Genomic DNA, 14,630 nt, shown 5'->3' on the forward strand with positions numbered 1-14,630 from the left:
ATCCATGAGGACGCAGGTTCAGTCCTCGGCTTTGCCCGGTGGGTTAAAGATCCAGTGTTGCCGTGAGCTATGGTGTAGATCACAGACGTGGCTCAGATCTGGCTTTGCTAAGGCTGTGGTATAGGCCAGCAACGACAGTCCCCATTTGACCCCCCAGGCCTGGGAACGTCCATATGCTATGGGCGCAACCCTAAAAAGACAAAGAAAAGTTGAAGGTGTCCAGCAACCAAATTAGATGGCTTTGTGATCCAATGAGAGCCCAGCCTGAGATGCTAATCAAACACTGATTGTGGGATTGAACTAGTGGGTCCTTTTCAACCTATGGACTTGGTATATTGTTCTATGATTTAACCTTGTTCAAATACCAGAGTTGAGCTGGTGGCAGTTCCCGCGTGTATCCAATGAGAAGGGGGCTGGAAACTTCCCAGCAAGATGGGGCAACTTCCCAGCTGCCAGGCTTGTTCTAAGGACAAAACAGTCATCTTAACAAAACTCAGGGAGGAAGTTTAAATCAAAAGGGGTAGAATAAACACTTCAAAGATGACAAACCACCACCAACTGGCTGTGAACCTAGATTGTGAACTAGAAGAAGAATAAATACAGAGGGATAGGAAAAGGCACGAATAAAATGCTAAGAGCCAGGCTACTGGGGAGAAGTAGCATGTCAATAGGAGATGGTGGACTTGGCGTGTTTTGTCAATGTCAGTGGCGATCCATTTTAATTGCACCAGGCCAGCAGGCCTTGGACATGAACGACTCTTCTGGCTCTCAGCACTCAGCGTGCTTGGACCATAGCTGGCAGACACTGTACCAAGATCGCAAGAAACTGGCTGGTTTAGGTCATATTTTGAGACCTGAAGTATATCAAATATGACCCGAAGTGGGCAAAGTCTTGAGAGGCACATGGGAATAGCACATGCACGACACCAGCGCTGGGCACAGAGACGGGCACTTCCTTCCTTTCTGGACCAATGGTGCCACGAAATCAGAGCAACAAAGAAGCTAGACCTTTTGACCCGATTCTCCACTTTTCAAGAGGGAAACTGAGGTCCAAAGAGGGGAAGTGAATGACAAGCGTGTGTATTTATTTAGCTTTTTTTTTTTTTTTTTTTTTTAGGGCCACACTCCCAGCCTTTGGAAGTTCTCAGGCTAGGGGTCGAATTAGAACTGTCTTTGCCAGTGTGTGCCACAGCCACAGCAACATGGGGTCCAAGCCGTGTCTGCAACCTATACCACAGCTCGCGGCAACGCTGGATCCTGAATCCACTGAGCGAGGCCAGGGATCGATCCTGCATCCTCATGGTTACTAGTCGGAGTCATTACCACTGAGCCACAATAGGAACACTTGAGGAGGGTGTGTATAAACTGACATCCCCCTTTGTCTCCCAGAGAGGAGAAATGGACTTTAAAACACTTTCCTTCTGGAGTTCTCTTGTGGTGCAGCAGGTTAAGGATCCGGTGTTGTCACTGCTGTGGTGCGGGTTCAATCCCTGGCCTGGGAGCTTCCACATGCCCTAGGTGTGGCCAAATGAAAACAGTCCCTTTCTGTGTGCAGGCAGAAAACCTGACTTTAGAGTCACACATTAAATAAAAGCCTTCGGGTGGAATAACAGGGACAGTGATTAAGCAATAACTGGGATCTAGAGCCTTCTTCTGGTCTGGTGGTGGTAGCGTGTCACACTCTTGAGTCCAAGGACCAAGGCTTTGCAGTATTTAGGTGTCCTGAATCAGAGTGAAGATTTTCATAAATCACTTGCAAATACCAAAATAATGATGGTTTAAAAGACAAAGATAGTGGAGTTCCCGTCGTGGCGCAGTGATTAACGAATCCGACTAGGAACCATGAGGTTGCGGGTTCGATCCCTGCCCTTGCTCAGTGGGTTAAGGATCCGTCGTTGCCCTGAGCTGTGGTGTAGGTTGCAGACGTGGCTCGGATCCCGAGTTGCTGTGGCTCTGGCGTAGGCCGGTGGCTACAGCTCCGATTCGACCCCTAGCCTGGGAACCTCCACATGCCGCGGGAGCGGCCCAAGAAAAGGCAAAAAGACCAAAAAAAAAAAAAAAAAAAGACAAGACAAAGGTAGTGCCCTGTCAGGTCTTACCAGCCGCGGCAAATCACTGGCATCATATTAACAAACACGACCGATTGTCGTCCTGCTTCAACAAAACCAACCAACCAGAGGAAGCGCTAAACCAAATGCTTCCAGTTTGTGCTCAAAACTTTCTGCAAAAGGTGAAGATGGATGTGGGAAACGCGGGCTCCGCAGGAGAGCTGGACAGAAGTGTCTGGTGACAGCGGGAGGGGGACCGTGTGAGCAACCCACCTCCTGCTTCCTGTGAGCTGATCTCCTGCCACCAGGCAGAAACCGGAGCTCTGGGCTGGGACCACGTCCTAGAATCAAAGGGGCTTGGGGACATCTCAGGCCGCCCCTGACCTCCGCTCCCACTCTGTCCCTGCTCTTCCTTGCCCTGCCCTCAGATGCCAGCTGCGCCCCCTTCTTCGAGTGGAGGACGTTTCTGCTGACCTGACCAGGCCAACGGGCGGGAAGCCAGGCTTCAGAAACAATGGCCAGTTGGTTATTCCCGAGCTTCTTTGGCAGCAGAACGTCCAAGTATCAGCATCACCCCCGCTTCTATTTGAGACGTTGTCTGCGTGCAAAGCAGACTTAAGTAATAATCCCGGGCCTATACCCCTGACAGGAAGCTGCCTCGGAGTGAGTGCTGGTGCCAGACCTTCAGCTCCGTGAGAGTGGGGATCAAATCTGTTTTGTTTTCTATTGTCGCCTGCAGCTGGGATGGCGCCTGACAGCCAACAGGCCCGAGGACTGTCGAAGGAGCCCAGGTGAGGCTGCGAGCCAGAGTGGCTCCAATCAACCGTGAGTGTCCCACTGACCATGTCTGTGACCTGACCCTGGGGGACAGAGAGCAAAGGAGCGGGGGGGGGGGGCGGGGGAGAGGGGCGCAACTGCTTCTTTGCGCTCTTTGGGGGGGAGGAAGAATATCAATTCTGTGTATGATCCACACAGGATTGCTTTCTAGGTGGGCAGAGCGTTTTCAGCAAAGTGACATTTGTAAAGAGAAACGGGGCCATTTTTCTGAGCTTCCCAGGGAAGCTACTCTAACCTGTTTCTAAGTGGAAACTGCGGACTGGGTGTGTGTTGGGGGTGGGGGGGAGTGGCTTTGACTGGGGCTTGGGACCAAGACGGATGCTCACCCAGGAGATGGGCAGAGAGGGAGGCGGGTTTCTTGGACGGAATAGGAGGCTAGGCGAACAGCAGGAAAAGCATTGCACGGTCCACATGTGAGGGCTTACCAAAAAAAGACCCAAGGCATTTTTATTTGAGCATTTATTATTTTTTTTCCAAAGAAATCCATGCAAAGGGAAAGAGAGACAGAAAAACATGGTAACCATGTGCTAGCAGCCAAACATAGGAAAATAATTTGGCACAATTTGATTTTTTTTTTTCTTTGCAAAAGGACAATCTATGCTACCACTAAAATTTACCTTCCTCGCAAAGATCCATTTGATTTTCGAAAACGTCACGCAGGGTTAGTCTTCTACTTAATGGCTGGAGGAAGTAAATAAGGTAAAAAAAAAATAGAAAAGAAGAAGAAAGGTGGTGCCCTTCAGAGAGGGAGAACCACGGGGCACTGAGGAGCAGTCAGTGCACCAGCAAGAAGAAGCACAGCACAGAGACCGCCAAGCTGGGGAGGACCTTGGGCGCCGAGTGGCCGTTCCCCAGGTTGTGGGAGGCGGCCAGCTCATTGTCCTTCTCATTCGCCTGCTGCTTGCTTCCGGGAGCATCGTCCATGTCCAGGTCATAGGCCAGTTCTGCCGAAAGAAAAGAAAGACTTCAAATACCGCCTTACCCGCAGCGACAAGCCTGGACCGCGGCCAGGCAGGCCGGGGCTTCCATGGAGATGGGAAGACGGGGTGTGTGTGCGTTGCGGGGGGGGCACCTGAGGAAGATGGGAGTGCTGCTCCCTCTGCAGAGCACACCAGCAGGGAGCCAGCCGGCTGCTCTCCTCCCCGCCTCAGGCTCCGCCCGCACCCCAGGGTGCACGTCTGTCTTGCGCCTGGCAAGGCTTCACGCTGAGGTTATTTTCAGTGATTTCACAGGTGTCAAAACACAGGTGTGCCGTTCCCGTTGTGGCGCAGTGGAAAGGAACCCGACTAGCATCCATGAGGATGGGGGTTCGATCCCTGGCCTTGCTCAGTGGGTCAAGGATCCGGCGTTGCTGTGAGCTGTGGTGTAGGTCACAGACACGGCTCGGATCTGGCGTTGCTGTGGCTGTGGCGTAGGCCGGCAGCAAGAGCTCCGATTCGACCCCTAGCCTGGGAACCTCTATATGCCGAGGGTGTGGCCCTAAAAAACAAAAAAACAAACAAAAATCCATATAAGCTGCCATGTGTGTGACAACGTGTATGTCCTTGCGCATGTGTGTTGCAGGGAGGGGATGTGGCGGCCCCCGACCCTGGTGTACCTTTCCTGGGCCCTGCCTCCCATACAGATTTCCCCCTGGGAGCCCTGCTCCAGAGTTGAGGGCAGGGTCCTTTGCCACTGAAAGTTTTGTTTTTCCCCAATAATTCTTCTTTATGGTCTTTTCACTACCCCTCCCCCCCAACACACACACTTGATATAATGCATAGGATTTAAACTGATTATCAAGTCAATTAAGACCCTAACCTCCTCCTTTGTCTGCCTACCGTTTGAGACATGCTCATGATTCTGAAAAGAAATTGGGGATATTGGGGGGTTGGCCTGATGTGCAAGTCTCCCAGCAAGCAAATCTAAGTAGATTTGCCTTCCCAGATTTAGAGGTCAAGTCTCCTCCCTTGACTTTTCTAGATCTGGTCACCAGCGTTTCTATTTCAACAGCCTGTGAAGGTGATGTGATGCGAGCGACCTCGGCAGCCAACTGTCCCGTGGCCGATGGAGCCAGAAAGATCCCTTGAGGACACTGAGATGCTTAGCAACAGGCACAGGGGAAGTGACTCGGATTCGGCAGAAGGAAGGAAGGAAGAGCTCCTCTTACAGAGGATGAAACACGCAGTAAGTCACAGGAAGACGGTGTGGAGGACTCAGCTGGCCCAGGACGTGTGCAGAGCAGGGCCCGGGACCAGGGCTGCTGGCATTGCTTAGGGCAGGCAGCAAGGTCAAAGCAATCCAAGCTGGGGGGGGGGGGTCTAATTACCGAGCCCGAAACACTGCTCGCCAAAGGGCTACTGCAGTTTATAGGCCACCGGCAATGAGGAGGGACCCACATTGACTGTGCCGCAATCAGGAAAAGATACTGTACTCAGTATAAGACGAGAGCTATTTCAAAGTTTCTTTAATTGGCATACATTTGATTACTAGTATCAACGAACTTTTTCTACGTTTGCGTTTACATATTCTATTTTTCAGTGACTAAGAGTTCACATCCTTGGCCTTCTCATCTAATGGGTAGTAATGTGTTTCCTATTCATCTGAATATATATCTCACTGGGTCCTTTGCCTATCATCTTCCATACAAATAATTTTGCTATTTTGTTATTAACTACAATTAGTTTTCACTGCTCTACAAACGATGACCTAACTTTTAACATATGTGAAATCTGGCCACATTTGGCCCTTCTGAAGCTGAGAAAGTTTTTCTGGGGAGCTGATGATAATTCAACATTTCCAGGGAGCCCTTTTATGGAGGGAAAGGCAAATCAGCAGACTAATCTCCATTCTCTCTCCCCTCCAAATAAATAGATACAAAGAAAATAAAAAGAGGAAAGGAACAAAGGGCAACGCTCTACTTAGAAATCAGACCTCTTTGTCTGAAAGGTGAACTATGCCCAGCGCACAGAGAAGGCGGAGGTCAGCTGTCAGGCCGCAGGGACAGCACAGGCTTAGGTCCTGATCAGATTTCACCAGAGTTGAGAACACATATGGCTGGAACTGTTGAAAGGCCAGCCTTGAGTCTCAGGGCAGCTTCTCAACTTGAATGAGGAGGCGTATTTTTAGGGCCGACCTGTACGAACGCGCTCTCAGCAGCGCTTTTCAGATTCCTTGTCTGGATGTTCCCCTTTTACCCAAATTAGGATGAAGCAACATCTTTAAATGTGGCTCCACGGCTCTGCTGCTATTTATCTTGCTCTTCAAGTAACCCACGACCATGACACAATTTTGTCTACTATAGTCTGTGTGGTCAACTCAATGGTTACATTAAATCCAGTAGTTTCTCATCTTTTTGCCACCAAACACTTTTTTTTTTTTTTTGGTCTTTTTGCTATTTCTTTGGGCTGCTCCCGCGGCATGTGGAGGTTCCCGGGCTAGGGGTCCAATCAGAGCTGTAGCCGCCGGCCTACGCCAGAGCCACAGCAACGCGGGATCCGAGCTGCGTCTGCAACCCACACCACAGCTCAGGGCAATGCCGGATCCTTAACCCACTGAGCAAGGGCAGGGACCGAACCTGCAACCTCATGGTTCTAGTCAGATTCGTTAACCACTGCGCCATGACGGGAACTCCCCACCAAACACTTCTTCTGTGATGTTTCTCTTGCTCGGACCCTACATTTTGAAATGATCCATTATTGAGTCCTTGTTGTGTGCTAAGTGCTTTATGTATATCATCTCATTGAATTGAACCTTCTCAGCAATGTTAGGGAGTAGGTATTATAATTCAAATATACATATACAAGTATGCATATGTGTATGTGCATATATATGTATGTATATATATACAAATTGAAAAATTTTGTACACCAAATAGACTTCAATGATTAAGCAGTAATAGATTCCTTCTCAAAAAAAAAAAAAAAAACCAAACCCAAAACCTTGATTAGTGTAATATATCCAGTGTTTCCACATACAACTGATCACATACTTGATTAAGGAGCCTTATTAAACTTTATGAAATACTAAAAAGAGCTCTAGGTGTGGGGACCCAGAATGGGAATTATATTAGTTCTCTACCTGAAGAAATTGGCAATCATGGCTGAAGCCATCAGACACATCTGGCACAAAGCTGGGCCAAGTGTTCTACCTCCAAGGGGGCCCAAGAATATTCAGAATAATACCTCCCTGTGCTGCCTAAGCTGCGGCTGCAGGTTTCCTGAGGCTTCCAGCTCAGCAGCAGCCAAGCTCTTCCACCCAACCCTACAGCTGGGCTCCTGGGGCTGATACTGATGGGCCACCATCCTGGAGATTAGAGATGAAGGGGACAGCTTAGCATGACAAGGAAGCACTATGGGAGACAGAAAAAACAAGAGTTTTGAGAAAGAGAAATGTGGATATTCCTGAACAGAGGCACTATACGCCAATTTAATTCAACAAACCTAATGGTAGCCTGTTCTGTCCCAAGCACTGAACTGGAAGACTGGCGAACGATCGAGTGTGTGCCTTCAGGAATCCCCCACCCTGGCAAGGAAAACAGACCACCAGAGACCCCAACACGACCCTCAGCAGAAAGTGGAAAGGGTTCCAAGAAAGGCACTAGCAGAGCGCCAGGAGGATGGACGGGGGACAGAAACATTCCAAATAAATGGCTCTGGGAAGGCTTCTTGGAGCCACTGGGGAGGTCATTTAACGCAGGAAGGATGGGCGGCCCCAGGGCAGGGCCAAATGAAACAGTGATGCATTTCAGGCAGAGGGTCCAGCGCCAGCAAAAGCAGCTCTGTCGGAGAAGGCAGACAGGGCCTGTACTCACAAGAGCAAGGAGCCTCTCCGCAGGAAAGGAGCGCAGCATGCACACTGTTGGGGGCATGTTCCATGGCGGGTGACAAAAGCTAAGGCGGGAAGGACAAGTGAGGGCCCAATCATGGCGGGCTGGGATGCCAAGACTTGATGCTGGGGGCCCTAGGGAGCCAACACGGGTTTTTTTTTTGTTTTTGTTGTTTGCCTTTTCTAGGGCCGCACCCGCAGTGTATGGAGGTTCCCAGGCTAGGAGTCTAATCAGAGCTATAGCCGCCGGCCTACACCACAGCCACAGCAACGCGGGATCCCTAACCCACTAAGCAGGGCCAGGGATCAAACCCGCAACCTCATGGTTCCTAGTCAGATTCGTTAACCACTGCGCCACGACGGGAACTCCCCAGCGAAGGGTTTTAAGTAAGACATCCGTACAATGTGTTTTGTGTTTTTCAGAAAGAGGACTGGTAACAGTTTGGAGGACAGCCCCAGGTGGCTCCGGGGAAACTTGTCAGACTTCTTGTCGTGGGAAAAACAAGAAGCCTTGTGGGAACAGTGTCTGGGGCTCAGCCAGGAGCAAATATTAAAAAGAAAAAAAAAATTGTAGAAACCAACAAAGAAGCTAAATCAACACCAAACCAAAAACCATCATTTTGCTATAAACCAGATGCATTCTGGGAATCACCACAAACCATACTCTTAAATCCTTCATATTTTTGTTTATCAGTGATTTTTTTTCCAGAATGTATCTTCGTTGTATTAGGCACACATCATAGAAGGCAGACAAACTGTTTCTGTCTTGCAGTTAAATGTCCGTGAGAACCATTTGGGCCAGCAAGGAGACTTTCAGGCTAAATCCAAAAATCTGTTTCTATTTGTAATCAGTTTAAAGATACCCAGAGGGTAGACCCAACAGTCTGTACTAATTACACACTCAGCCCTGACTCTCATGTCCCTTGTGTTGCAGATTAGATAATCCCTTGAAATTATCCTCCATCCTTAAAATCTGCACTTTGGGTTGAAAAGTTTCTCTGCACTGGGCGAGGCCCTCGGTGAGAAGCCCCCCCCCACCGAGCTGTTCCGTCTCCCAGTGGAGTTCCTAAGACAGGCAGTACCATCCTGGGAGCTGGGCTGGCTCAGTTACTGGCCGACGGTTTCCCCTTTGACAAGTTATGTCCCCTTGCTCTGGGTTTTGGTCTGGGCAAACTGGATTTCCCTTGAGTTTTATGTCTGATTCTGAAGCTCTTGAGGCCCAGCGAAGGGCACAGTCGACTGGAGGCTGTGATCTTTCCCCTACGCACAGCAGCCGAGGTGGCTGTTCCCACCAGAGCATCTGTGTGCGCACAGAGTCAACCAGTTGCTTCTCCCGGGGTGTGAGTCTTCCGTGAGGTTCACCAGCTCCTGAATTCTGAATCCTCTCTCTCCTCGAGGTGGTCTGTGGTCTAATCTTGGATGAGAGACCCTGGCAATAAATAAACCCATGCTGGACTGTGTGTTTTCTTTAAACCTCGCATAATACCTTCTCCTAAAGGCAGTACACACACAGCTCTGGGGGAGAAGTTGCTGGACCTGGGGTGCATCCAGCAGGCCTGCACCGGCAGCCGAGAGAAATCTGTCAGCCAGTGAAAGAAAGAAAAGCCTTCGGGTCCTTACAAAGCAACCTGGGTCTGGAGCATATGAGAGGATGCCAGGGCTGGCCCTCTGGGGGCATGGGTGTCAAGGAGGGCCTATGGGGGCCTTACCCACTCCAGCAGGCAGACGTCACAGTGCAGGGGAAAGAGGAGCTGCTGTCAAAAGTGCCAGGGGAGTGACTGCTGCTGTTGAGCCAAGCACAGGGGTGTCTCTCTTGCCAAGCTTACACCAGCAGCTGACTAATCCAGCCCTCACCGAGCACCAGAGAAATACTGCTCTCCCCGCATTGTGTGTTCGCTGTATACAGCTGGCCTCCAGGACGTGAATATGCAAAACCTTCCCTGCATTGCTGGTGGAGCCCAGGGGCTGGAATTTGAGAAATGGCCAGAAATCCCGTTCATGGCATTACTACGCACTCTTGCTCCCCTTCCCGCAGAAGCCTGCTGGCCCTGCCGTGGGCTTCTGAGTCCCAAATAGAGCTCGGTTCCCTTGTCCTCTCCTCAACACAATGTCCTTCCCTGCCACATCCACCCCCCTCCCCAACCTTTGTGAACTTTCAGGTGTGAAATGACTACGTGGGCTTGAAAGCAGAGGAACGTGACTTTGCTAATGACCCGCAGGTCCCTGGGAGTCTAGATTTTCTTCTTCATGGATCAGATGCCGGGGAAACGGCACACTTGAGGCCTCTGGTTTTACTGCCTCTGCTGGGACTCCCTTTAGGGCCCATTTCACAATATGTCTTCTTGACAAATAACTGAGCTGCCCATTTCACCCACTAAATGACTAAATTCTGGGAAGACTCCAATGGCCTCTTCTGGATTCCCATTGCCCCAGCCCTCTGGGGCAATGAGCTGCCCACTTCATTTCTTACAGCTGATTCCAACCTGCGAACACCCTCAATCCCACTGCTGGGATGTTCAAAGAATACCATGGATTTTGCCATATAGACGTAGCCTAACTTCCCTGTTGGCCTCTTTCTCAATCTGGGGTATCTGTAGCTTTAGGTTCCACTGCAGTGGGCTATGGGTATATGAAGCCGCAGCGTGTTCTTCCTGAGGATTTGGGGGAAACAGCCTATTTTATACTGAAACATACAAGGCTGGCTGTCAGAAGAAATACACTATTTGTCAAGACTACAATCAGGTACTCACCTCACACCCATCAGAATAGCCATCATCAAAAAGTCTACGCATATATACACTAACAATGAAAAGATCAGCAAGAGAAATTAATAATCCCACTTAGCATTGCATCAATAAAATAGAATACCTAGGAATAAATCTACCTAAGGAGGCGAAAGACCTGTACTCTGAAAACTATAAGATGCTGATGATGGAAAGATATACCATGTTCTTGGGTCAGAAGAATCAATATTGTTAAAATAACTATACTACCCAAGGCAACCTACAGATGCAATGCAATCCCTATCAAATTACCAATGGTATTTTTCACAGACCTAGATAAAATGTGTATGGAAACACAAAAGATCCCAAATAGCCGAAGCAATACTGAGAAAAATGGAGCTGGAGGAACCTGGCTTCCTGACTTCAGACTATACTACAGAACTACAGTCATCAAAACAGTACGGTACTGACACAAAAACAGACATCTAGATCACTAGACCAGAACAGAAAGCCCAGAAATAAACCCACTTATGGTCAACTAATCTATGACAAGTGAGGCAATGATATACAATGGCGAAAAAAAGTCTCTTCAATAAGTGGTGCTAGGAAAACTGGACAACTACATGTAAAAGAATAAAATTAAAACAGTCTAACACCATACACAAAGATAAACTCAAAATGGATTAAAAACCTAATAAGACTGGATACTTTAAAACTCTTAGAGGACAACACAGAACACTGACATAAACCACAGCAATATCTTTTTGGATCCATCTCCTAGAGTAATAACAAAAACAAATGAGACCTAATTAAATGTAAAAGCTTTTTGCACAGCAAAGGGAACCATAAGCGAAATGAAAATACAACCCACAGAACGGGAGAAAAATCTTTGCAAATTATGTGACCAACAAGGGATTAATCTCCAAAATATATAAACATCTCATGCAGTTCTCTATATTAGAAAAAAAAAAAACCTGATCAAGACATGGGCAGAAGATCTAAATAGACATTTCTCCAAAGAAGACAGCTAGGTGGCCAAAAAGCACATGAAAAGATTCTTAACATTTCTAATTATCAGAGAAATGCAAATCAAAATGAGGTTATCACCTCACACTGGTCAGAATGGCCATCATCAAAATGTCTACAAACAAGTGCTGGACACGGTGTGGAAAAAGAGACCCCTCCCATACTGTTGGTGGGAATGTAAATTTGTACAACCACTAGGGTGAACAGTATGGAGGCTCCTTGCAAAACCAAATATAAAACTACCATATGATCCAGTAATCCCACTCCTGGGCATATATCTGGATAAAACCATAATTTGAAAAGATAACATGCACCAGTATTTACATTGTTCATTGCAGCAGTATTTATAATAGCCAAGACATGGAAGCCACCTAAATGTCCATCAACGGATTGGATAAAGAAGACGTGGTACACATATGCAATGGAATATTAGCCATAAAAAATGAAATAATGCTATTTGCAGCAACATGGATCTAGAGATTCTCATACTAAGTGAAGTAAATTATAGACAAATACCATATGATAGAAGTGGAATCTAAAATATGATACAAATGAACTTACCTATGAAACACAAACAGACTCACAGACTTAGAAAACAGACTTGTGGTTGCCAAGGGGGTGGGGGGTAGGAGAGGGAAGGATTGGGAGTTTGGGATTAGCAGAAGCTAATGAGTATATATAGGATGGATATACAAGCAGGTCTTACTGTAGAGCACAGGGAACTATATTCAGTATCCTGAGATAAACCATAATGGAGAGAAAGATGAAAAGACACATCTATTACCGAGTCACTTTGCCATACAGTAGAAATTAACATTGTAAATCAACTACACTTCATTAAATTTTTTAAAAAGTGCACTATTTGCATACTCATTTAAAACTTGATAAAATATTTCATGTTTTCTAGGACCTTCAGGTCATGTTCCGGGTGCTTAGGAACAGGTGTCACTCTGTCTTCACTGCTGGAACACTTGGGTCACCTCGGCTTTCTAAACTACCAAAACTGGGCATTCTGACTCACATGTTCCTGATTAATGACTTAACAGCTTTTTTCTATGACAACTTGCTTGTCAAGAAAGAACGCGCCAGGAATTGCCCTTAGCTGGGGCTCAGACTGTTCAGCATCTGACACAAAATGGTTTCCAGGGGATTCAGCCACTAAATATGCTTCAGTATTGCATCCAGCCTTTGAGAAAGGAACAAATCAAAATGTCACATAAACCCTTTGGAAATCAGATCCTCTTACTGTAGAATCTTACTCTGACATGGGCCAAGACTACACTCGTTTGGGTACATCGTGAGTCAAATCCTATTCCCAGAAACAGAACCACTCCCTCCTGGTAAAGTCTGATAATATGAGTTTGGCTTGTGGGCGCTGGCCTTCCCCACCAGCCCTGGAATTGTCACCATCTTCCACAGAAGTGTCACGCCTGGTATGCGCCTGTCTACACATCCTTCTCACCTGAGGCTGCCTCACAGTTCCACTGGAGTCACAGCCCATCAAAGCCTTTCCTTCCCACAGGAGAGGTTACCGCATCCCCAAGAGCCAGTGGAATATTCGAGAAGCTGGTGACAGAGACACTGTTCAGCCAGGACCAGGGAAGAAGATAAAGAGAAGAGGCTTCGGGAAAGGCAGAAGGGAAGAGAAGGCTTTAAAGTAAGGACTGCGAAGAAGCTACGGGAGATGTTTGAGAGATGTTTCGGTCAGGTGGGTGGGTCAAACACCAGACGGTACTGAGTTGAGAAGAGAGTGGGAGCGGATGTGGATTCACTGGATACTCATTAGCCTTGTGGAGAAGTTCGAGAGCGAGTGCAGTGAAGCACCGTCACCCTGAGCGTGCTGAGGTGTCGTGGCAGCACCTTGAGCGTCACGACACCTGTGCAACCAAGCTTCTTGGAAGATGCCTCCAGAGTTCCAACTCAAGGTGGCCTTTGGCAATGCTATATTCTTGTTATGTCTCATGCATTAACAGCCTGTAGACACCACATACTTGTATGCCAGTGTTTGCGCAGATTATTCACAGCAGCCAAAAGGTGGGAGCAACCCAAGAGTCCGTCAGTGGATGAATGGATAAACAAAATGCGGTACATTCACACGATGGGATGTTCTCAGCCATAAAAGGAATGAGATACTGATATGTGCTACGAGGTATATAAGCTCAGAAACTTGATGCTGAGAGAAAGAAGCCAGTCCCAAAATAGCACATAGTAGATGATGCCATTGACATAAACTGCAACTGGACAGAAGAGGCAAATGTTAGCAACAGTGGTAACGGTTGTACAACACTGTGAATGCAATCAGCGCCACTGAATTGTATACATAATGGTTAGAATGACATGTTTTGCAGTTGCCTGGTGGCTCAGTGGGTTAAGGACCCGGCATCGTCACTGCTGTGGCACAGGTTTGATCCCTGGCTTGGGAACTTCTGCATGTCTTGGACTTGGCCAAACAACATTGACAAATGTCTTGTTATATATATTTTACCATCAAAAACTATAGAGAGGGAGTTCCCGTCGTGGCGCGGTGGTTAACGAATCCGACTAGGAACCATGAGGTGGCGGGTTCGATCCCTGGCCTCGCTCAGTGGGTTGGGGATCCAGTGTTGCCGTGAGCTGTGGTGTAGGTCGCAGGCGTGGCTCGGATCCCGAGTTGCTGTGGCTGTGGTGTAGGCCGGTGGCTATAGCTCTGATTAGACCCCTAGCCTGGGAACCTCCATATGCCACGGGAGCGGCCCTAGAAAAGGCAAAAGGACCAAAAAAAAACAACCAAAAAAACCCCCAAAACAACTATAGAGACCAAAAGATAATGGCATCTGGGGCGCATCCTACTTCCTAAGGGGAAGGGAGGGCGAGGGCCCTGTTCCTCTGGCATTTTACTCGGTAGAGGGGCGAGTGTGCCTGTTTGTACCCGATGCCAGGGCAACTGGCCCTAAATGGCACTCCTTCAGCGCTTTGAAAGTCAAGTTGTCCGAAAGAGTTAAAATGGATATTTAAGCACTACCTCAGCTCTGCAACCGTGGCTCCTCGATGAGGAATGAAGGAAGGGGGCAGTTTTTGTCAGGGATTTTTAATCCGAGGCTCACTATTTTAAGGGAACTTACATTTACTTTCCTGAGTCACACAAATGATGCTGAGTTGAAAATGCCTTTTTAAAAAGTCAATGAAGGAATGAATACACGCTGTCCTCATT

General features: G+C 47.9%; 1 protein-coding gene and 1 long non-coding RNA gene across 5 annotated transcripts in view; one reads left to right on the forward strand and one right to left on the reverse strand.

The window, feature by feature from the left end:
* LOC102164147 (uncharacterized) overlaps positions 1 to 9,146 on the forward strand; it is a 119,975-nt gene extending 110,829 nt beyond the window's left edge. Inside the window, exons 2-4 of one of the 2 annotated variants that reach the window (XR_309289.4) lie at positions 2,698 to 2,839; positions 4,878 to 5,051; positions 8,115 to 9,146. This is a non-coding gene — a long non-coding RNA (uncharacterized LOC102164147). Of the gene's footprint in view, positions 1 to 2,697; positions 2,840 to 4,877; positions 5,052 to 8,114 lie in introns of those variants that run through there. The other variant, XR_014834646.1, reaches the window with a different exon arrangement.
* The window catches only part of GPC3 (glypican 3), a 434,590-nt gene continuing 423,289 nt past the window's right edge, over positions 3,330 to 14,630 (reverse strand). For 2 of the 3 annotated variants that reach the window (XR_014834641.1, XM_013986449.3), the window contains exon 8: positions 3,330 to 3,829. Coding sequence is in view for 1 of the 3 variants with exons in the window: in XM_013986449.3 (XP_013841903.3) it covers positions 3,660 to 3,829 (170 nt within the window). In the remaining 2 variants the exon portion in view is untranslated. Of the gene's footprint in view, positions 3,830 to 5,395; positions 6,320 to 14,630 lie in introns of those variants that run through there. The other variant, XR_014834640.1, reaches the window with a different exon arrangement.

Source organism: Sus scrofa, chromosome X (assembly GCF_054392235.1).
Source record: "Sus scrofa isolate SSC_HxYL_T2T_F1_AM1 chromosome X, Sscrofa_HxYL_maternal_Yorkshire_Landrace_v2.0, whole genome shotgun sequence".
NCBI classification, from domain to species: domain Eukaryota; kingdom Metazoa; phylum Chordata; class Mammalia; order Artiodactyla; family Suidae; genus Sus; species Sus scrofa.